Raw genomic sequence first — 24,201 nt, 5'->3', positions numbered from 1 at the left:
GCCTATGGGGGCCAGGGAATTGAATATGGTGGTGAGTGAGAATGGCCCCCATAGTCTCAAGCATTCTACAACCCGGTTACTGGTTGGTAGAGCTGTTTAGGGAAATTTGGGTGGTGTAGTCTTGTCAGAAGAAATACATCACTGAGGGGTAGGCATTATGATTAAAAACAACTTGCCACTTTCAGTTTGCTCCCTGCTACATGATGTGATTAAGGATGTGGGCTCTCAGCTGCCTGCTCCAGCGGCCAAGCTTACCGCTTACTGCCATGCTTCCCACTCCGCCCCCATGATGGACTCTCACTCCCCGGAACCATAAGGCCAGCTAAGCTCTTCCTCTTTTAGTTGCCCTTGTCATAGTATTTTGTCACAGGAACAGAAAATACAGTGGGGGATGCTGTGAGATATTTGATCGCACTGTGACACTCCCAGACTGTGTTAATAAAGTTAACTTTGTAGCAGGAGGTGGAGCCAGCAATGAGCTGACCAGAATTAGTCACAGTGAAGCCAGGAATGTGGCTAGGGAAGACAGGAAGGAGAAGGGAGGGACTTGGAACTCATGTGCTCTCTTTGATCTGGGATGTGTGGAGAGAAGGGCACTGGCTGCCTGCATCTTTGATAAGAAAGGGAAGGGGGAAGTTCATCTGGTCCCTCCTCCTCTGCTTCTTTGATCAATCAGGTTTTTCACCCCAATATCTAACTCTTGAGTTTTTATTGGTAAGAGAACAATTTAGAAAAACACAAAAGGGGAAATTTGCCAACAACAGCTCAGAGGCTATGCATGGGGGCTGACAAGGGACAGGCAGGAAACCTTTGTTCCTTGCACTCAATCTTGCTGGGAATTTAAAACTTCTCTAAAATCAAGTTTGGGATTCCAAAACACTTAGGATTTTGAATGTTCAACTTAGCGAACATTCACTAAAACTCTTATGTGTAAAACAAACAAAATAAAACAAACAAAAAACAACTAGTACACTTCTGAGTGTGGGGGATGTGTATGTGCAGATATGTGTAAGCATATGTTTCTGAATTTCTGAGGACTAGATCATCAAGCATGTCTTACTAGAAGTCAAGGTCAAAAGATAAACCTAAAAGCCACACTCCAGGCTATCTGCTGAAGGACTCTCTAACGAACACGAAATATTTCCTCAATTTTGTTTTAGTTTTACCAGTAAGTGATGCCCATGGAGTAATTCTTACCATGTTAACAAAAACATAGAACCACTTAAATTCTCAAGTAGCTGGCAGGAATTAACCAAAGAAACTGTTCAGCAACAGCACTAATCCATTTTCCACAAGTCTTAACATAACATTGAGATTTTAGACCAAAGTTCTGAAACCCTGACTAATCCATATAAGAAAAGAAGAAAATTAGAAAATCCTTTCTCTTACACAGGAAAATATTACATGCCAAAATGGCCTGTCCTTGTTGTCTCACCATTGCTAGAGCAAGAAGTCTCCACATTTTAAAACCACAGGTCAGAAGCCATTAGTAGACCAAGAAACAAAACTTTTCTTTAAAAACTAAGTAATGCCACACAGGGTGACACAGAACTATCATCCTTCAGGATACTGAGGTAGGAAGATTGTGTGCAGTGAGATTGTCTGAAAGAAATAACAAACTATTAACTAGATCAGAAAAGATGAGAGCATACTATACTTAGCTTAAATAATGATCTTGTGAAATGTTTGCTTCACTGAGGATAGATGAATGCCTAAATAGATATTTTAGAATTTATCAAATACAGATTTTGGCATACTGGTAGCAAACAAGAAACTGTTAAAATTAATATTTGGCAAAAGTAAATGTCATTCGTCTACACAGAATAAAATACTATAATATTATAAAAAATAGGAAACTATTCAAAAGTTAAAGTATATGATTATAAACTTATTAGATGATCTCGAAGACCCTTTTTAATTTTTTGCTCATCTATAACGTGTCTATGTACATGTGTATGTGTGTCTGTACAATGTGAGTGTGTGCTTATATTTGTGAAAGCAGTCATGTTCAGAGAACTAGGCCAAGCCTTCCAGGAAGGGTCTTCTGTTTTTCTAGTATATACTCCAGGCTGGCTGGCCTCAGAGCTTATGGGAATTCTGTCTCAACCTTCCACCTCTTGTCGAGTGCTAGGTTACAGATGCTTACACCACTTGAGTAGCTTTAACCTGGGTTCTCATTCTTGAGTGCAAGCACTTTACGTACTAGCCATCTATCAGGCATACACCAATTTTCAGAATTTCATGTAGAAGGTCAGGAACCATAGTTTCTCCACACCCTAAGTCTAGCTCCAAGGCACTTTTGTAAAACTAGGCCCATTCTCTATCACACCAGCACTGCTAGGACAGCTATTGCCCATGACAAGGTTGCCAGTGTGATAGTAAGCCTTGGTTCCTACGTAGCCAAAGCTGAGGGCAGTGTGTACCTTCTCATCACCTGGACTTAACTACATGATGATGAGGATCCCACAAAGATTATTAGCAACCATGCTATCTCAACAATAATTCTCAATCTGTACATATGATTTTCACTCTTCAAATGATTTGGGGCTTAACACTCATGGTTTCACAATCATTATCAATGATTACATTAAGATAATAGTAAACACAAATACCATGCCTTCTTTGATGACTGGTTGGGTACCAAAATTAGGTATGAACTTTCCTCTTCCATCTATAATGCATACTTAAGCAGCTGTCTTTGTATGTGGGTCACCAGCTGGCCAGTTGGTGAAAGCTGAGAGGCAGGTTCTGAGGGAAGCATAAGGCTAAGATGAATTTCTTATAGTACTAAACTCCTGAGTGTGGGGGGATATATATGTGCATGAATATGCTTCCATGTATTTTTGTGGACTAGATCATCAAGCAAAACATGTCTTACTAGAAGTCAAGGTCAAAAGATAAACCCTAAAAGTCATACTCCAGGCTATCTGCTGAAGGACTCTCTAAGAAATACAAAACATTTCTTCAATTTTGTTTTAGTTTTAAGATTCAGCTATTCACTAAAAACACAATATTCTCCCTCTCCCTCAAAAGCAAATAGTACAACCAATTATAGAGTCTCAAAAGGAAGAAAATAATTTGATGTAAAATAATAGAAAATATGAATTTGGTATATACATATGCTTTTTTTATTTTCCTAAGAAAATGAAAGCAATATTAATCTTATATACTTTGTGGTCATAAAAGAAAGGGTCATACCTTTATTAATATTTTGGGGGTAAGTAAAAGCTTTAATGTTTTCTACCACTCATTGGTATTTTATCATTCATGCATAACTAAACAGAACTGTTGCTTTTAGTTTTAGATTTGTTTTCTTTTTGTTCATGCATCCTTTACATCTGTGTGTGGGTATGTGCATGTGAGTGCAGGGGCCCTCTGGAGGGAGAGAGGCATCAGATCCCTGGGGCTAGAGTTAAAGTCACAGTCTTGAAGACTGACAGGTGCTGAGAAGTGAACCCGGGTCCTCTGCAAGAGCAGCAAGCACTTTTAACTGCTGACTCATCTCTCCAGGCCCTGAAACAGGATGTTTTCTGCTCAGAAACGAAACAGAGGAGTCTAAGGGACAATATCCAAGAGCCACAGCCATCTTTCCGCTCCTGAGCTCCCGAGGTGAAAGGAAACAGCTGTGCTCTGTGGGGCAACACAGGCCTCCCTGGGGCTTTGTGGACTCCAAATGGGAGTCCCACAAATGGGAGATCATCTCAGAATACATTTCTTGGCTTGGATTTCCATGTGTATCATTCCACAAAAGCCCAACTGCTGCAAAAATAAAGAGAGATAGAAAACCAGTGGGACTTGAGGTACAGGAATGTCCAAGAGCTATGGAGGTGAAGAATAATGTAACTGAATACATTTCTTCCCACATACTCATGCTCTTGGATTAAAGCAAATCAACAGAGAAAACTATGAACACTGTTTGTGTTCCTCTCATTCCAACACTACCTCTTCACTGACTGCTATCCCCTTATCCAATCCAAAAAGGGGTGGGAAGACAGAAGAATTTGCAATTTGTCTTAAGATTTCAGGGTGGGAATGGTGAGCGCTTTACAAACAGTAGCCAGTGTGTCTCCTGACAAGAGGGTTCTGTTTATTAACAGTGTGCCTTTCTAATCCATTTTTTTTTCATTTGCTTCTACTCTTCAGCAACCTTAGTTACTTCTAGTTCTTGAAAGATCATACATGCTGGCTACTTTTATTTCTTCTACATACGATATAAAGATCCTAAAAGAAGAGGATTCAAACTTCCAAATGACAAGGTCTCTGTGGACTATGCCCTGGGTAACTAAATATTAGAGAAAGGGGATGATGGTTGCTAAGCACTCCTCAATAGTTTGAGGAGACCGGGAGGAACAGTGGACAAAAATGGTTTCAGTTCTGAAACTATACGGACCATTTTCTGTGAAAGGCAGAAGCCTAATAACTGACTTTGGACAGCAATACCTGGTTTTATATGACCCATAACCTAGTAATAGCTTTACAGTTTTAAACAGTACTCCCAGTGCATGAAAATGATCTGAATTCACTTATCATTTCTCAGAACACAGCTGTTCATTTGCATTCTGTGTGGTTCACTCTCTCACTGCATGCAGTCACTACAGACCCCATGGAGCCCACCAAGCCTGAACGATTCGGTATCTGCCCCTGTACAGAAAACCTGCTATCCCATGGCCCTTTCTGAAAGGAACAACTTAGACAAAGGCACATTTCGGCAGAGCAAGGGGAGCTGCAGCCCATGGGCTCTACAAAGACCCCATATGAGGCTGGGCCCAGCTTCCTCCAGTAGGAGACCATTAGCTGGGCAAATGAATCTACATATCCAAGACCAAAGAGGGGAAATTCCCGAACACTAAAACCATTCACTGAAAACTACATGACCCTTCTAAACTCACATTTACAAGACATTGATTTACCATGGGCCAGGCACCATGCAAGAATCCTTGCATATTTTACAGCTGAGGAGCTACAGTTATGGATGGGACGTCCCTAGTCTGGGTCCATAAAACAAGGAAAAAGCTTCCCTAGGGCTGTGGGTTCAGGCTTAGACTAGATGACTGAGGTCAAGGTGAAGAACCCAAGCTCTCAGCACTGGGTAGTCCTCAGAGAACCCACAGGTTCCTGAGTGAAAATATTAACATACATAAAGTAGTGCATACGGCTTCTCACACAGATGTGTCCTTGTTAGTTGTCAGTGTGTGTGTTTGTACATCACTTAGGGATTAATGCACATGTCTTTGCTGTCACTCACACAAAACAGTATTATCCAATTCTAGTCTTGTATATTAGGGAATGCATCGAATACAATATCCTGGCAAAAATATCTCAATGCTTTAATTAAGGGAACAGAACACACATTACCTCCTGGATGTACTGGAGAAGCAAATGAGTTTAAGTGTGTACTTTTTAAACAGATTTAGGGACATGAATATAGAATAATTCATAGATTTACAACACTCAATAATGTGTACATGTATACAATTCTAGAATGCACTCACTACCTTTAAACTTTTATCATCTTCTTACAAAAAAAAAAAAAAAAAATGGTTTCTGAGCTAGGCCAGGTGGCATCAGCCCATTATCCCAGATACTTGTAAGGTTCAAGCAGGATGTATGGTCACACATTCAAAGCCACCAGGCAGCAGAGCGAGTATTCCAGGCCAGGATGATCGAAAGTACTTGTCTCATCTATGCGAGGTCCCAGGATCAGTAATGTTTGAAAAACACAGCTTTGGGGGAACTAACTTCTGTTGCTATTACATAAGAGACTGGCTGTGGTGTACATGCAATTAGCAGTGTACAGCAAGGCATGCATAAAGAAAAGCTACAAAAACACATGAAATGCTATTTCCTTGGGTAGCAGAACTACAAGTCATGTTTATTTCCTTTATGTCATGAACTGCCAAGAGCGAATAGGAATTACAAGAAAACATGTTCTTTATTAATGTCCTGTTGAAGGACAACTTGGAAGTCATGTACAATTTATCAGGAGCTACTAATAGACCCCCCTCTTCTCTCTGAAACAGCCATGAAAAGAAATGGCAGGCAGACAAATCCCTACAATGGCAAAAACACTCACAGACATCAGTGAGCACTGAGAACAGCACAGCTTACAGGAGGCAACATCTACTTCAATTTAGAATGATAACATAAGGTACCCATGCAAAGGGAGAGTAGAGAAATGAAGCCCCAGAACAAAGACCAGTGTGAGTACACAGGGGCTGCAGGGCAGGAAGTGCATTCCAGGGACAACCGCCAGATGAGTGTGCCTGAGGCAAAGGGTGGAAAAAGGGGTGAGAGATCAGGCATGGGGCATGAACATGTGCTAGGGCTTTCTCAAGATCAGAGAGGCAGGGGGAAGGGTGTTTGCACTTTATCTTTTAGTGGATTTCCACATTATTTCCAATGGCTGGGAACTTCTTATAAATCCCTCATAATCAGAGAAGGCAGGCATAACCAACTCTAGTGTAGCAATCACTAAAACACTTATATGTCTAAGCCTATGTGTGCAATCTTTCAAGTGCTTGAAACAGACCCACAAAAAGAAATATAGTTCACACTATATCACACACACACACACACACATATATATGTACACACATTTTCATAAAACTAAAGATAATTTTATTTAAAATAAAAACCCTTTCCGTTCAGTGATTCACTCCAATGTTTTTGTTCCTATTTTCTCTCCTCTACCTGAAGTATCCATACCCCTGCCTTCACCCTTTCTGTACACTAGTTATAACAAATTATAGACATTTTGTCCTACTACTGAGAGGTCTGTAATTTGAAACAACAGGTCAGATCATTTCATGTATTAATGTGTGTAACCAGTGTTTAGACAATTTGTGGGGGGAGAAAAAAAAACAGCAACAAAAACACTTCAGATTTAAATAACTAGAACACTAGCGTTAATGAAACCCTCTTAAACTTAGCTCCCATGGGCACACCCTAGCAAGACAAAGTGCTGTAAGAAACGTATTCAATACATACGAACCCTAGAAATGTGTTGAGGGCCAATGAACTCTTGAAACCTGGCACCGAAACAAGGGTTTGCAGTGTGGGAGAGACAGGAAGAATTGCTGGGGGCCAAAATGTACCTAGGCTGGGTGGCCAAATCTGTGGCAGAAAGTTAATAATGAAACTCTGGTGTAACAAAATAAAACCTAGGCATGCTCAAAATGTAAAATTCATGATAAAAAGGGGGAAGGGGAATCAACAAACAATAACTTTGAAAACTGAGCCCTTCCTCTTCCAAAAACAAAAGGATTCCATTTTTTCTCTGCAGCACGACAAAGGCCACAAAGACCCGGTCTCAAGGAGTCAGCCGGATAGCAAAGTCCTGCAACACTTAGGAGGCTGAGGCAGGAGGATTGCAAATTCAAGGCCAGGCTAGGCCAGTCTGAGCAAATGAGTGAGGACTCTTGTCTCAAAATAAAAAGATGGCTAGAGACACTGCTCAAAAGTAGTGTGTGTGAGGACCTTTATCTAGTGCTCAGTTGTTGTTTTGTTTTGCTTTTGGGTAGGGGGCACAACTAGGGTGGGGGGGCTCAGAGAAGCTATCTGCATGAAATCATCGAGTGTCCAGAGCAGTCACCCCCCCTCCCCACCCCGACACTGGCTTTCAGCTAGAGACTGCTAGACTGCGCTGCATTACTTCAGAGGTCTGTACCACACCTGTCACAGGAGGAGCGAGAATGGATGGTGGCCCTGGAAATGTGGCAATAAAATGTTTCCACTGACATTCCATTCCAGGGCCTGGTCTGCAGTCTTCATCTCTTCATCCCTGGCCAGTAAGCAGCAGACAGACAGACAGGTGATGAGCTGTGGTCCTCACAGTTGAGACCATTTATAGAGACAAAGGGCTTTAACAGAAATAAGCAGGTCTGGAAAGTCCCAGTAAGTCCAAGTGGCCCCCACAGGGCCAGAGGTGACCTTTACTAGGTGAAGTATCATAGTGCTTCCCCAAACCACCTCAGATTAGGAAGAAGGAAGAGGCCAAAGGGAGCAGAGGTCTCTAGAATTTCCCTGGAGTACAGGACCAGCTACACTAAAGATGTGGGTTTTCTGAGGCCACAATCAGAATAGGGTAAATCACAATAGAAACCCCCTTTTCTCTCAGGGGCTGACAAGGGAGGTGGCAACCCCTAAAAAGAACAAATTTCAGTACCTCACCTCCAGGACACTATAAGACGCAAGGTCCTGCTCCCCTATGAGGCCATACTAGGCTCATAGATTGCTTTAAAAGACATTTGAATTGATGGATACCCATAGCATCATTTCACATATTTATGAGTATGGAGACATGTGTGGGAGAAGACTATGGAATTTGCCCTTACACTCTATGGATACCCTGCCTCCCTCTCAAGCCCTAGTTTTGCGGCATTATTTGCTGTGTAATATGTGAATGGAGTGGCTCGGGGCGAAGATGGAAGAACCAGCGTTAGCAGGGCTGTAGCCCCACTCACGTACCATCGTCACCCGAACCACAGGCTCAGAGATAAACTCAGAATCCACTCTCCTCTATACTCACTGTCTACATTCAAATGTGGCCCGCCATCTCACCTTCTATCCCAACAAATTAATATTCAAAGTACTATAATCTCCCTAAAATAGAATTTTTGAATCCTAAAGTCACTGCAATGAAACTTGTTCCTGTGACTATAATTATAAATTCCTGAGTTAATCTCTTAGCCCCAAGTCTAAGAGTTGTTTACTTAGTAGTCAGGGAGTGGGGATGGAAGAAAATAGGTTTTCAGTTTCTTAGTGAGACACACATCAATGCAGATTAACACATGGACCCTTTTAGGGAAAGACTTCTCATCCCTTTGATGAAAGATCAGCAATGAAAACCCTCTTGCCTAGAATCGGAATGGGAATTCCTGTAAAGCAAGTCTGACCTTGAGCCCATTGTTTAAGACGTCACATTTAACAGAGGCAGAAAGATAAGTTGGGAGTGCCCACAAAGGTGAACTCTAAAGGACACTTTACACAGAGAATGAGTTTCTGAAAATTACAAGTCATATTCCTAGAGCTCCTGCCCACAGAGCTGACATTTGCTAAACACAAAATCCTGCATGGGTTGAGGCTTCTGCAGGGAGGGAGGACATTTCCTTTAAGGGTGTGGCTCCTGCTAGGTTGACCACACTCCAGAGTATGGCCCCAAAGCTGTGAGTATAGAGGCAGAGGTGGCATAAATTGGATTCGGTGGGTTATTTTAAAAAAAAAAAAAAAAGGAAGGGGGACAGGAAGCTGGGAGGAGGCAGGGTGGGTAAAGGTTAGGTCTGGAATGAGCTGGGAGAACAGTATATGAAATATGATCAAAATAAATTGTAAAAATTTCTCAAATCATAAAAATATTAGTTTAATAAGTAAATAAGTCACAAAGAAAAATAAATAACCTGTCTTGGCAGTCACACATGCACATTACATTTTACAACAGTCTCATTAGAATCATCCTGCCAGGCTCCCAATGTTCTTTCTCCAGTTAGCTGTAAACAAAACCGTATCCTACACAGGCAGAATAAGTGAATGGGATCAGATCTAATTATCAATACACTGTACCCCACCCTAGTCTGTGTGCCATCCTCTCCTCCCTCTCATACCAGCCATGGAACTCCTGACCTGGAGCATTCCATCTCCCCAGAAGTGTGGATTCACACGACACTAAGCAGCAGGCACAGCTAGGGGTAGGTAGCAAATAACCAAAAAATCCAAGGGTTTATGAGAAGCTGTGCGCACGAAATCATTCAGAAATATGAGAAATTATGTAAAAGACCAGTCCAATGCAATGAAGTAAAGCTGGAATCAGATTTAAGATGTGATGATGAAACTGAAGTCCAGAGTGGTCTTGTGACTTGCCAAGGTCACCTAGCAAGTTAATTGAAAACTCAGGACTAGAACTTAATCTCGAAGCTGGGTTGTATTTTTCATTTCTGTAAGCGGCCTCTTCCTCTACAGTGTATAGCCTGGGGCTCTAATGTCCATTCTTGGGTGGTTTCCATTCCTGAATCCTGCCATCAGAGAGCCGCTTACTATTCAGGAGTTCCTTTCCAGAAGCAGATTTTTTACTTACTGTATACATACATCTTTTGTCTGTTTTGAGACAGGCTAGCCCCAAACTTGCCATGTCAGTGAATCTGGCCTTGAGGTTCTGATCCTCCTTCCTCTGCCTACCGTGCTGGGATTACAGGGTGCACCACTATGCCTGGTTTATATGACACTGGAGGTGGAACTCGAGTCTGCGCACACTTGGCAAGCACTCTACTAGCTGAGCTATATCCCAGACTCTTACCTTCTATAAGTATTTTAGAGCTGGGGAACTACAAAAGATCACTGATTGGGTTAACACTCATGGTCCACTTACTATCAGATAAGCAATGGATTCATCCTCAGGACCCATGGGCAGAGAAAAAAGGAAACCGAGTTCTAACTATTATGAGTGAGGAAGACTGGGATAACCCTAAGCAAGATGCTCTGGTAAAGCTGCCTAGGCCTGTGGCCCTGGTGCCTTAAGGTGCCACCATCATGCCCAAACAAGCTGGCCATGCCATTAGGGTCTGTCTAAGATGGGGCCTGAAGAGAGAAGCAAGCCCACACCAAAGCCTACCCAAAAGCAGAGAGACCTCCAGGCCCACTGTGAAATGCAAAGGACCCAACTGGGCAGGTATCTAGATAGTAAAACAGTGGCAAATAACAAGGGTTAAGGACAGTTTGAGCATTGGGGATCTAGATACCAGTCAAAAGGAAGTCCAGAGCAGACAACATCAGAGACCCCCACCCCAGGAAACAGGCAAGAGCTTTTTACACAAAATAGAGCCCCCAACAAGCAGAATCAAGTCCTAGGAACCAAGGGTTCCCAAAGAACCCCTAAGCCTCAACATCTAGTTACAGATTTGGCTCTCCAGAAGGGGAAGGAAGGTATTCAGCAAGAAGCAGAACCCCTGTGGAAGGGGAGGGTTTCTCAGAAAGAGGATGGTGGCAGTTGCCACAGCAGCAGCTCCTACTTCTGACAGCAGCTACCTTAGGGCCAGATTCTGGTAGGCAGCTTGTAGGAAACTTGTATTTAGCCCCTCAATGCAGATGTGGTTGAAGTGACAGCTTTCTTCCCCAACAGAAAACTAAGGCTGAGAGCCTTTAATCCCAGCACTGGGGAGGCAGAGACAGGTGAATCTCTGTGTTTGAGTCATTCTTAGTCTACAGAGTGAGTTCCAGGATGGCTAGGGCTATATAGAGACTGTCTCAGGGCAGGGGGGAAAAAAAAACAATAAAAACAAAAACCCACCACAAAAAAAAAAAGAACAAAATATGTACAACTGCAAAATTGCCCTTCAGTTTCTGCCTCCAAAATAAGTTGAGAAGCTTGCCTGTAGCGCTCAAAAAGTACTTCGGGTATTAAAAATAAAGTAGGGAATGACTGGCAAGGACAGGAAGGTGGCCACCTAAGTTACCAGGTAACTTGTTTCATTCTTTTGAAGCACCTAGCCATCTTTAACTACAGCTACAAGCTCATCAGCCACAGCCAACCAATACCCAAACCACATCCTCAGATGCATCTGCAACGAGGATTAGAACTCAACACTTCCAATCTCACTTTCCGTGTGAAACAACCATTTTCCAGAAAGTAGGCAGACGGCTTTCTCTTTAACCCAACACACACACACACACACACACACACACACACACACACACACACACACACACCATTGATTCCATTATTTACGCAGGGATGGGTTACACAATAGTTGAGACCATTTAGATGGAGACTCTTTTCCTCTCAAGTTGTATTTAAAGGGCATATATACAACACCTTTCATGCTTTTATCATGAGTAACAAAGAAGACAGAACACTGGCTAGTTTCTTTTAAGTTCCACAGATTTATTTTCACAGGACACATGAAACATTTATGCTGCTTTCTTTCCTCTCACCACCAAAATCAATAAGCCATTTGGAGAAGATGGCCAAGGTCAGACACTGGGTCTCCAAATACCGTAGACTGCCACCAAATCTGTCCAAAATGAGATGGTCTCAAGGGTCAGTGCATTCCTTATCCCATGGATCAGTCAATTTCTCAGTCTCTGGGAGAACTAAATTCTGTCCTGTACAACTTCAAGCTAGGTATAGCCACTCTCCTTGCAAGGCTCCTGGAGTGGCTGGAAACCACATAAAAGCTCTCTGCACTAACTGAGAGGCCTCAGGACTCCAAAGGTACTGAAGACTGAGTCAGGAGGCCATGTCTAATGAGTAGGGGGAAGGTTTCAATGACAAACCTTCAGGGGCCAAAAGCAACACCACAGCAGACAAAATACTACACAAGGCATGGATAAACTGTGATTGAAATGGTGTTTCAAGCATAATACAGATAATATAGAATAGAAACATATCCCAGCCCCACAACAAGACATCTCAAACTGACACTCGGACACCATTCTAAAGATAATGGCTTCTATTTTCCTTTTTTAAAAATATTTATTTATTTATGTATTATGTGCATTGGGGTTTTGCCTGCATGTATGTTTGTTTGAGGATGCCATATTCCCTGGAATTGGAGTTACAGACAGTTGTGAGCTGCCATGTGGGTGCTGGGAATTGAACCTGGGTCCTTTGGAAGAGCAGTCAGTAATCTTAACGGCTGAGCCATCTCTCCAGCCCACTATTTCCCTTTTGTAATAAAAACTGACTTACAGGGGAAAAATAAATAAAACCTGAAAGTTTATTCATATAAACCATGTATTATCTTTAGGTGATAAAGGATGTTTCTGAAATTTTACTATATTTATCACCTGTATGTGTCAAATATTCTAAAATAGAAATATATTTTATTACTTATGGTTTGTTTTTGAGTAGGAGCTACATAGCTAGGCTCTTCCTCTTGAGTACGGGTTCCAGACATGCACCACTACATGCTCAGTTTTTGCTTTTTATTTTTCTTCTTAAAACAATTAAACAAATAAAAGGACCTGATCAGCCATCTACCTGTTGACTTTATCTTCTTGCTACTGGGAACCCCCAGAGCCTGGTGCAAGGCCAACAACAGTAAAGAATGTCTAAACAAAAGACCAGACAAGGTAGTAAAGCAGAGGCAGACTGAGCTCAGTGAGGTCCAGGCCAGCCAGGGGTACATAGTGAGACCCCGTCTCAAAAAGAAACAGAGAAAGAAGCAAATATAGACAGAAAACAGAAAAGAACAAAGAAAAAGGAAATGTCTAAAGGACACTCTTGACATGGGCCAGAAAAAAAAAAAAAATGGGGGGTGGGGGAGTAGTGAGATTCTGCTCAGTCCTCTGGCAGTTCATATGTGGCTGGATCTCACCAGAACTTGCCTGGGCAGCCTCCTTCCACTAACTGCCACTTGCTGGGTTCAGGCTGTTTGGCCTGAAAGATGCATTAACCGCCCTACTCCCGGTTGTTTAATGTCCCTTGCTTGCTATTTGTGATGGTTTGTTTATACTGACTTAAATTAGGCGAAGGAATCATGTAGGAGACAAGTTTCCAGATTTACCTATGGGGATTATCTAGATTAGGTCATCGTTTAAGAATGCCTGGGAGGATTTACCCTGATTAGGTTAACTGAGTTGTGAAGACTCATCCTTGGCAAGGGCAGCACCATTCCCGGGGTTTGGGTACTCTATCTGGATAAAAACTAAGCTGCTATCTGTGCAGGAGCATACATCCCCCCCTGCTTCTTGACTGCAGATGCAATGTGGCCAGCTGCCTCACACTCCTGCCTCCAGGACTTCCCAGCTGTGGTAGACTATCCCTCCCAAACTGTGAGCCAAAAGAAACCCTTAGTCTCTTAAACTGCAGCAGGAAAAATAAGTAAGACACAACTAGACTCTTACAGTGAGTCCTCCTCTGTCCCTCTGCTCCCTCATCTAGCTCCTGTATTTGCAATGTTGCCCATTAAATTGGGAGTCATGCTGTCTTATTCCTCTGCTATTTCTTGTACAGATATCCAGTCCAACAGATGAAGAGAATCTGTGGGAAATTTTGTCTCAGATCTCAGTGCCATTAAAGTAACTGCTTCCCAGAACAAGCAACACATGTTAATTTCCTGAGCACTGGGGACCTTACCATTGGTCTCTCATCCGGGTGCCTGAAGCTGAGAAACAAGTGACAACTGGGTTCAGTAATTTTACAGGAGCTTTATGACATCTGTGCCTATCAGCTTACTTTTCTTCTCATTTCTTCTTACTCTTCTCTCTCTAACCCAAACCTTTTTCTTTCTCCTCTCCCCCAACTCTCTGACAATATGAATTTTTAAAAATATTTTGGGATGAGGGAGGGGGGTAAACAAAGCAATAAATGAAAAATTAAACCTTAAGTATGTTCTCATAAATGCCAGGTTTCTTTGGAGACCTTCCCCCCTGTGACTTGCCTGGAGTACAAGGGAAGTACAGGACACCTGCTGTCACTAACGAGGGGTGTTCAACACTCCTCTGTATAAGGCAGTCTGGCTGTAACCTTAGATTCCTAGCCAGCTGTAAAATATTCAGGGCCCCTCACATGGGGGAAAAGCACAAAGCTTGGAGTCAGACTACCTGAGCTCCACTCCTCCATGCTCCATTCATCACCACCCCACTGCTGACAAGAGATGAGTTAACTTTATGTGACTTCTCTTTGACTCCCCACTGGACAATGGGTATAAAAATGGTACTGACCTGATACAGTTGCCGGAAGAAGTGAATGAATTCAAACATGTAAGAGTGACTAGACCATGACCTACCACACTGTACATATGGGCCAATATGATAATAAAGGTTTCTGTCTGCAAGCACACAGTTTGGAATTCTGGCATATACTAAGCCAACAAACTGATTTTCATGGCAACTTTACTTATTTATGTCTGGGCCTCACTTGTAAATCCCTGTGAGTTCTCTCTAAATAGTAAAAATGTTTAGCTGTGTGTTTTCTGGCTTACTAGAGGAAAAAGCAGAGATGTAGACAACAAAACTAGTTCACAGTGCATATCTCCACTTAGTAATAGGATGAGTCCTAAGCCACACCCAAGGGTGCGAGACCACAGGAGTTCACAATCACATACAGGAAGGCAGGTTCCTGCCAGCACTCACAGATGCAATATGGACTTCACTTTTAATGTGTCTGCCGGTATGAAAAACCTCACGACCTGATTCTCGGGACATTCTTCAAAATCGAGCACTTTGTTTAGCTATCAAAGAACTCAGCATAGCTGTACACTTGAGGTCCTGACTTACATCTGAGTTTACAAAACTGCCACCTCATACATCCGCATCTAAATTGCAAATTGCAAACTTCTCAGATTTCACATCGAAAGCAGCAAACCAGCACCGCCCTGACTCTGCTCAGGCCAAAGCCAGTCTGAGCCACTTCCTTCACCCTCGGCCTCGAAAAATCGAAGTCGTCAGAAAATGTCTGTTTCACAAATGTGTGTGCATTATTTTTCAAATTCGGGGGCTTGATGCAACCACAAAAGAATAAAACTGAATAATTATTAAATTTGGAGTGACTGACACTTAGAAAAAAAAAAAAACTCCTGGGGGTAAAAGAATACTGAAGCATCGTAAGCTGCCATAAAGGATGATGTAAATGGCTCAAGTTTCAGCCTTTGCAATACCAAGTTTGCAGATTGGAAGAAAGGGGCTGGGAATTCATCAGTATTAATCTCCCACTTTCTACTATTCTTGCCTGGCAATTACCTATCCAGAGGAAGCTCCTACGAGTTTATTAAGCCGAACTGAAATATAGCAGTCCCTTTAAACGATCTCGTTTCTCCACACCACAGAAAACACTCTAAGAACAACTTTTAAAAAGTGAACCAGGAAGAGTGGTCAAGAAAACTGCTTTGAGGAACTTCGTGCTCTCTCCAGTTGAAGTCCTCCAGAGTCACCCTAAGCAAGGCACTGGGACGTACGACAGAACGACACTGCCTAAAGCGAAGAGTCTAGAGGGTCGGGATCCAAACTGTCCCGCTGGCAGCGCGGATGCAGTTCTCCAAACCTACCCGGAGAGCCCGGATCCCCGGCTCGCTCTCCTCCGGGCCCCGCAGGCAGCGAGCGCAAACCCCACCCAGCCGCAGCGCACTTCCCGTTCGCCCGCCGGTCAAGAACTCCAACTTGACAGCGACACGCCGAGCTATGAGGAAGTGGCCGCGACCTAGGTGCTGCCACCACCACTCCGCTGGAACGTCCTGGCGAGCAGGGCGGGGGGGGAGCCCGAGGGCGCTCCTCGGGAACTCCAGCTCGGCGCCCCGCAGCCTAGAGACCCGCAGCCTGGAGACCCGCACGAGCGGCACGCAGAGCTCTTACCTGGTTTGACCGGTTTGGGAGGTGGCTTGGACATGGCGCTAGGCGGAGCGGCTAGGCTCAGCCGCGAGAGCCCCACACGCAGACGGGAACTGGGCGCCAAGCCTGCGCTGGCTGCGGCCACTCGGGACCCGCGCGCAGCCGATGCGGGACACTCGGACCAGCGAGCTCCGCAGACCGCCCTGCCTTCCTACCAGGAAGTGGCCGCGCCTCGCCGGCCGTTGATTGGCTGCGGCGGGGAGCCAGGCGGAGCCTCGGAGGTCCAGCCTGCTCCGAGCGCTGGGACCCGGCTCTCCTCGGTGGGGGAGGAGCCCCATGACGGCCACTCCCCCAGGCCTTGCTTGGTGGGGACCGAAAAGCAGGTAGAGAGCTGCACAGTCCGAGGCAGTGGTTCCCTTGGGACCCTCGTGCGACCTGTTCCGCGGCCCTGCCGGGGAGGACTCGAACCCGCTTCGGTGAGTACTCACTGCCAGCTACGTAGCCTCGCCGAGGCCTTGGCACCTTCCAGAGCCTCCTGCGCTGGACCTGGAACCTGATTGCGTCTAGGGAAACCGCGAGGGGACTCGCGCGCCTGAGACCGGTCTTTACTGTAAAGGCGCTAGCTCTAGGTGATCACATATTTGCAGGTAGGGGAATCGGGTCTGGATTCCCACGGGACAGGACGCTCCTTTTTGCAGCATTTGGTTAACAAACTCCAACCCACTTGCTACCTTCTAAGAATGTTTTTGGTGTTTTTAATAGCTGAGGCAAAAGCAAAAAGCACAGTATTTTGTGGCATGTGGCACGCAAAAGTTAGGGGAAACTTAGATTTCCGAGTCCATAAAATTTTCTTAGAATACACCATGCTGGTTCTTATGCATTGACTGTGGCCGCTTTCTCATTACAACTTCAGAGTTGAGTAGTTACCCACAACACCAAAACTATATACTGTCTGGTACTTTACAAAAGTTGCCCAAGCCTAACCTAACAGCTCATCTCATGATATTGTATTTATGCACACATCAACTCACATTGTTATGCATTAGGGGAAAGAAAAATAAAAATGAAAATCCTGATTATGTAAGAAACTGCAGAAAATGGTTCAACTGCCCTTGCTGCCAAACCGGATGACCAGAGTTCAGTCTTCAGCAACCATGTGATGCAAAGAGAACTGACACCTACAAGTAGACCTATGACCTCTGCATGTGTACTGTGGTGAGCCATGTCATGTACCTGTCCACATACATGCATACAACATAAATACAAATGTAATAAAGCAAATTTTTTTATAAAAAGAACCTTCATAAAATGGAGTGTCAAAGTGTCTACTGAAGGCTAGTTTCTTTAAAAAGTGAGTAATTTCTGTTTCCCAAAAGGGCAAAGTTAAATTAGTAGCACGAGATTGTTCTGTTCATGGGAGAATATCAGGTCACTGTTGAATAAAACACAGGAGACAGAAGTCCTGAAAACATGTCTAAAGCTCATCTGAAGAGCACATGGGTCAGATTTGTGGTGGAGTTCCTGCTGATTCCTCGCGTGCCCCTGGGAATCACTCTGTACTTTAGAATTCAAAGTAAACCATGTTCAGAAGTGGAATAGATCAAATATAAAAAAAAAGCCAACTATGAGGAAGATTCAACATTTCACTGAGAGTAAGCCAAAAGTATTTTTTAAAAAATTCTGCAAATGAGCCAGTCTTAGGCTTGCATGCCTATGATCCCAGGTAGCCTTGCCACAGAAGCAGCCTTTACTATGCAAGTTCATGACCAGAAGGCCTACATAGTGAGATTCTGTCACAAAATGATATTAATAATAAATAAATTTAAAAAAAATAGAGCTTGGCAGTGATGGTACATGCCTTTAATCTCAGCACTCCGGAGGCAGAGGCAGGCGGATCTCTGTGAGTTCGAGACCATCTTGGTCTACAAGAGCTAGTTCCAGGACAGCCTCCAAAGCCACAGAGAAATCCTGTCTCAAAAAACCAAAAGAATAAACAAGGGACTCAGTAAAGGCTTGCTCCTGTCTCAGTCTTTTCTCCCTGCTCCTTGGAAAAATGTTCTCAGCTGCTGAGGAAAAGATACTGCATAAATACTACATGAGATTCAAGGTGAGACAGGACACCCTGATTTCGTGACTCTAGAAATTTCAAAAGGCCTCTGGATGTTCAAAAGAAACATCTCCAGAGACCTCATAAGATTTACAGTTTATCTTTACTCCAAGTTGTGTGTGCTTCATGACATACTCTGTTGCAAGGGCAGAGTTAGAGGCAGATACCTATAATCCCACCATTTGACTGGAAGAGGCAAGATCAATAGAAGGTCATCCATCTTCCACTAGATAGTCACTTTAAGTCCAGGCTGAGCCACATGAAAAGATTCCAAAATAAACAAGCAAACAAAAAACCCTTCAGCATATATATAGGTATAGATATATGCAAAGCATGGCAACTCTTTTTGTGGGAGAGAGGGGAGGTTTGAGACAAGGTTTCTCTGTGTAACATCCTGGCTGTTCTGGAACTCCCTTTGTAGAGCAGGCTGGCATCCAACTCACCGAGCTTCACCTGCCTCTGCCTCCCAAGTGCTGGGATTAAAGGTGTGTGCCACCACCAGCTTGGCAACTTTTGATTATAATTTGTTCAAAATCTGAGTTTTAAGCCATATTTATTTGTTTTTTAAATGGGTCATTTATTTTTTATTTTATGTGCATTGGTGTTTTGTTTTATGTATGTCTATGTGAGGACATAGAGTCCCCAGAACTAAAATAACAGTTTTGAGCTGCCACGTGGATGCTGGGAATTGAACCTGTGTCCTCTGGAAGAGCAGCCAGTGCTCTTAACCACAGAGCCATCTCTCCAGCCCCTCAAACCATATTTAAAGAGGCCCTAACTTACAATTAAATGGAAGTTGCTGGTGCCATGTCTGAATGTGGAGTGGACTGCCTTGTGTATCCAACAGATTTTGAAATGGACAGCTTCAGGGATTTTTAGCCCGCTCACTGTTGCACTAGCCACTCAGCCTGGCCCCAGCCTTGTTTCTGCATGGCCCGGTTCTCCTCCCCTCCTGCATCATCACTTGCTGTTGCTGGTGAGATAGGTCCAGCATTTACCCAAACACTGCTTTGGATAGTCCCAGGTTGCTAACTAATGTAGACCTGGGTGCCTGGATTTTAAACTTTTCAATTATTTCTTTAGTATATATGTGGGCACATGAGTGTCATGCACGTGGGCAGAGGTCAGAGGACAACTCAGAAGGGTCAGTTCTCTCCTTCCATGTGAGTTCTGGGGATAGAACCCCTATTCCCAAGCTAGTAGAGAGTAACTCAGGTCATTGGGCTTTGGGGTAGGGGTGCTGTTTTGATTTGAGAGAGAAAACACAGCCTTGCAATTCCTTGTATTTGACTGCAAGAGTTTCCACCCTTCTTACCCAAAGAATTTTACAACTAGGTTCTTCTACCTCATTCCCTCATCTCTGAATTGCTAGAGTTCCCACACAGGTAACCCCCTTAAGTCTTTCTAGTACCACAGCCACAGTCATTACTTAAATCCTATGTAATTGAGGCAGTATCCTGATGTGTGTGCAGATATATGTTGAGCAGGAAGGGGACCAGTATTTTCCAGTAACTGTACACAGCAAATGCATGGCTTTTCCATAGCACATCAATATGGATGACATGGGTTAGCCATCAGAGCCTGATGAGCCAGCACACATCTAACATCCTTTTGTGCTCTTGATAATGAAGCATTTCAGAGCCTCTGATGATGATAGGAAGGTGTTCGCTTAGTTGATCTAGTTTCCTTCCTGGCCTTTCTAGAAATGGATTTATGTCATTCCAGTCTGGAACAGTTTGTACTTCTGCAAAGCTTCAGAATTTATACTGTACCAGTGAAAGCTTTTCAGAGAGAGAGGGGGTGGAATGAGAGACAGACTGACTTCTCTTTGTCTCTGCCTCTGGTGGCAGTGCCTTCTCTTATTAGTCAAGCAGGAAGGGCATAGAGAGGTATCTTAGAGTTCTCTAGAGGAACAAAACCTATAGGAAAAAGAAACATGTAGGAGACTTATTAAATTGGCTATAGTCCATCTAGTCACAATGGCTGTCTACCAACAGAAGGTCCAAGAATCCAGTAGTCTGTCAATCCATGAGGCTGGATGTCTCAGCTTGTCTTCAGTATATGCCAGAGTTCCAAAGAAACAGGCTCTAATATCAGTGAAGTAATGAACTTGCCCACAAGAGCAAGCAGGTAAAAAGAGAACCCTTCTTTGTTTGATTTTTCAAGACAGGGTTTCTCTGTGTAGCTTTTGGAGCCTGCCCTGGAACTCGATCTGTAGTTCAGGCTGGCATCGAACTCACAGAAATGTACCTGCCTCTGCCTCCCTAGTGCTGGGAATAAAGGCATATGCCACCAACGCCCGGCAAGCACCCTTCTTTCTTCCATGACCCTTATATAGGCTGCCTGCAGAAGCTGTATCTTCCCACTCAGAATATCTGGATTAAAAGTGGGTCTTTCTACTTCAAATGACTTAAGTAAGAGAAAAAAATCCCTCACAGGTGTGCCTAGCTGCTTGGGTTTTTGTTCATTCTAGATGTAGTCAAGTTGACAACTAAGAATAGTTATCATAAGGTAACCCAGGGAAATAGGTCACACAATCGTGACATTAGTTAACAGGCCCTGAGAAAACCCCAACCATTGGCAACAGGAAGCCAGACAGTGGGGAATATGGGGTTGAGGCCATTGATCCCCTCTCGGTTGTTATTGCTTTTCAAGACTAACTCTGATTTTATTTTATATGTATTTATATTTTAGAAAATATTAAGAAGACGTGATTTCCAAGGCCAATTATGAAAACATTTGTCATTGGAATTGGCGGGTGAGTAGTTCCTCCATAAACAGCTGGCAAGACACTGGAGATGTCCAGATGGTGTCTCATGTGAACATGGTGGAGAAAGCTGTGGGGACTTCTGAGTCCCAGGCTGCTGCATGACCATCAGTGGGAGGGGCCTGGGTGTCCCCCCCCCCTCCCCCCCCAAGGAAGAGGTAGGGCCATCAGTGTTACCAACATTTCCATTTGTTTACTGGAGCTGACGCTGGACATGAGGTTGAGAGTGATTGTTAAATATAACACTCCCTTCTTTTTTTATGCCCAGCTTTTGACCTGGGAGTATAACAGGTTTCCTTTCCTCCAGTCCTCTTCCCCCACCTTTAGGGCAACCAGGTGTACTATTTGGCTAGGCTAGCTTGTGTTGCCCCGGTGTGATATTAACCACGAATCCCAAGTATTCTAAATTGCGTGGTCATCTGACCTGTGGCACCAGAGGCTGATGTGCAAATGTGACATCAACGGCCACTGGGAAGATATTATTTGTCCTGCTCCCGGGTTGTGTCTGTCATTCTGTAATATCAATTGAGATATTACAAATGTAATTTGAGGGAGGAAATCTGCTGTGTTATTATATTACATCACGAAGGAATCAATCCTAGGAGTCGGATGGCACTGGGTGTAGTTGGTAGCAGAGCATTTGCCTGCATGTGTGAGGTCCTAGGTTCTAACCCCAGCATCAGATACAGGAAAAAACAACAACAAAGCAAATTAAGAGTGAGCTGGACATCAGACTGCGCTTTGTTGTGGCTCCTGTCTGCTCAGAACCAAAGCTGTGGTACTCTTGTCCTCCGCTTCGTTTCACACTCCCTGCCACTCTCCCATAGTAGGTCATCATGCCCTAATTATAATCTTCTAACTTTCTTACCACATCTACCAGTTCAATCTGGGGTGGGGGTAAGGGGTGGGGGGAGGGGGAGGACTACACATGATGAGACAGCCATGCTGTCGTTAAACTTGGCTTCCCACTCCAGCGGTAAGCAGCTTCCTAAGCCCTGCTTCTTTCCTCAGCTGGAATATGGAGTATTAGTAGCACCTTGTTATGGAAGTGTTGTCATCTTGTTTGATTATAAACACTGTTTTCAGCTTCCGCCTGTACTTCTGCACCCTCCTATTTACAAGAGAAGCTATCCATTTATTTGTAAACAAGAAAAGGAATGGCATCAAGCAGCCACTGGAGCTCTTCCCTGGGGTGGGGTCTGGATCTCTTCCCTGGGGTGGGGAGAGCTTGTGTAAAGGAGGTTCTGAGCTTGCTGAAGGGGAAGGAATAGGTCCTGAGGTGTCACCTGGGATGGCCACATTCCAAATGTGGATTACAGGCTCCGTGTTCGATGATGAAACTCGTTCCCAGCTGGTCCATTCCCTGCAGGACTCCTAAGCAAAGTGCTGTCTTCTCTGTGGCTGCAGCTGAATCAGTGGGAAGGGGTCTGTTTGTTGGTGATTTAATTATCCGATCTTAAAGAGAAAGTGTAAGAAATGACACATTTTCTGACCAGATTGCTCAGATCATAGTAGATTCCTCCTTTTAAACAAAAGCTTGGTATCTTGAATATGGACTTGCAGTATGGTTTATAGACATTTTTTGTTAAAAAAAAGAAAAGGTCATATCAGTGTTCTCAGTATATAGAGTAACAGCCCCATACCCTACCTACCTGTGCATTGTAAGGTAAAATGGACATTATTATTAATATCTTCTACTTTGCAGGTATAAGGTATTTACTTGATAAAGTGTTTACATGTTTACATTATATTACATGATAATGATACAATGTAAGGTATTTACATATTTACAATTGCATTACGTGATAATGATTACATGATTTATATCCAATAAGCATTTTGTTTGGGTTTTGTTGCTCATGTTCTTTTGTGGAATTGGGTCTTTTTTGGTGGTTTGGGGTTGTTTTTGCTTTTTTGTTTTAAATGTAGACAGGGTCTCACTATGTAACCCCTGCTGGCCTGGAACTCACTTTGTAGACTAGGGTGGGCTTGAACTCACAAGAGACCCACCTGCCCTGGCTCCTGAGCATTAGAATTAAAGGCACACACCACCCATGCCCAGCCTCACAACAAGTACTTTTGATGAACGTGTTTCTTTCTTTAGATTATAAACATGATCTGGTTGCTCTCACCCAGAACTAATCATGGGTTCTTGCCAACAGATGTCCAGTCAGGAGCTTTGTACTGTGAACATTTGGGGTGTGGTGAAATCTTGGCCTCTTTTCTGAGTGAATTTAAATGCACAAAATGAAAAACAGGAATACAAAGAAAGTCAATTGTATTAAAGTACAGGTATAAAATATTTGTAAAAAAGTGGGGCATTGGTGGCACACGCCTTTAATCCCAGCACTCGGGAGGCAGAGGCAGGCGTATCTCTGTGAGTTCAAGGGCAGCCTGGTCTCCAGAGCGAGTGCCAGGATAGGCTCTAAAGCTACACAGAGAAACCCTGTCTCGAAAAAATATATATATTTGTAAACAAATCTGTGACCTCTTGATAGTTCATTGCTAGTCTAATAAACAGCTTCTGTAAGCTTGAAACAATAGTGAGAACCTGTGATTCTTCAAGATACCTGCTCTCCTGCGTCTCAGAGTGAAAAGGGGTGCAGTTCTTATAGATGTCCAAGTCGAAGGCATCATTACTACTGTAATTTACTACTTATAATAAAAGGAGCTGCTAATTACCTGTTAGAATTTAGTTAGTGTAAATGGTGTAATTTCTTTCCTTTCAAATTCACAATGACCCTGAATTCTTTCATGGACCCTTTGGATGTGACTGAGCTAATCACCTCTCTGCAAAAAAAAAAAAAAAAAAATAGAAAAAGCCAGGCATGTGGCTAATACCTGTAATCCCAACACTCAGGAGGACAGAGCAAAAAGTTCCCAGTAAATTCCGGTGCAGCCTGAACTACCCAGTTAGGGGGTCAATATGGACTGCAGAGCAACACCTGTTTTAAAAGAAAAACCCAAAAAGGAAAGAAAGGTTGGCTAGAGAAATGCCCCTCTCATGCAGTATAGAAAGAAACAGGACACACAAGTTAGATGGGGACCTATGCCTCCAGATGTCAAGGTG

The 24,201-nt window shown here is 43.5% G+C and overlaps 2 protein-coding genes across 4 annotated transcripts in view; one reads left to right on the top strand and one right to left on the bottom strand.

The window, feature by feature from the left end:
* Positions 1–16,478, bottom strand: part of Ostf1 (osteoclast stimulating factor 1) — a 50,399-nt gene extending 33,921 nt beyond the window's left edge. The window contains exon 1 of the mRNA XM_027406552.2: positions 16,282–16,478. Coding sequence (XP_027262353.1) covers positions 16,282–16,315 — 34 coding nt within the window. The 5' untranslated portion in view covers positions 16,316–16,478. The remainder of the gene's footprint in view (positions 1–16,281) is intronic.
* Positions 16,479–16,553: 75 nt separating this feature from the next.
* The window catches only part of LOC100751894 (nicotinamide riboside kinase 1), a 27,034-nt gene continuing 19,386 nt past the window's right edge, over positions 16,554–24,201 (top strand). Inside the window, exons 1-2 of one of the 3 annotated variants that reach the window (XM_035441932.1) lie at positions 16,554–16,733; positions 21,059–21,122. In XM_035441932.1, coding sequence (XP_035297823.1) covers positions 21,094–21,122 — 29 coding nt within the window. In that variant the 5' untranslated portion in view covers positions 16,554–16,733; positions 21,059–21,093. The remainder of the gene's footprint in view (positions 16,734–21,058; positions 21,123–24,201) is intronic. The other 2 variants (XM_027406554.2, XM_027406553.2) reach the window with 2 other exon arrangements.

This window comes from Cricetulus griseus, chromosome 3 (genome assembly GCF_003668045.3).
Source record: "Cricetulus griseus strain 17A/GY chromosome 3, alternate assembly CriGri-PICRH-1.0, whole genome shotgun sequence".
NCBI lineage: Eukaryota > Metazoa > Chordata > Mammalia > Rodentia > Cricetidae > Cricetulus > Cricetulus griseus.
The sequence above is the reverse complement of the archived record's forward strand: the minus strand, read 5'-3'. Positions and strand labels throughout refer to the sequence as shown.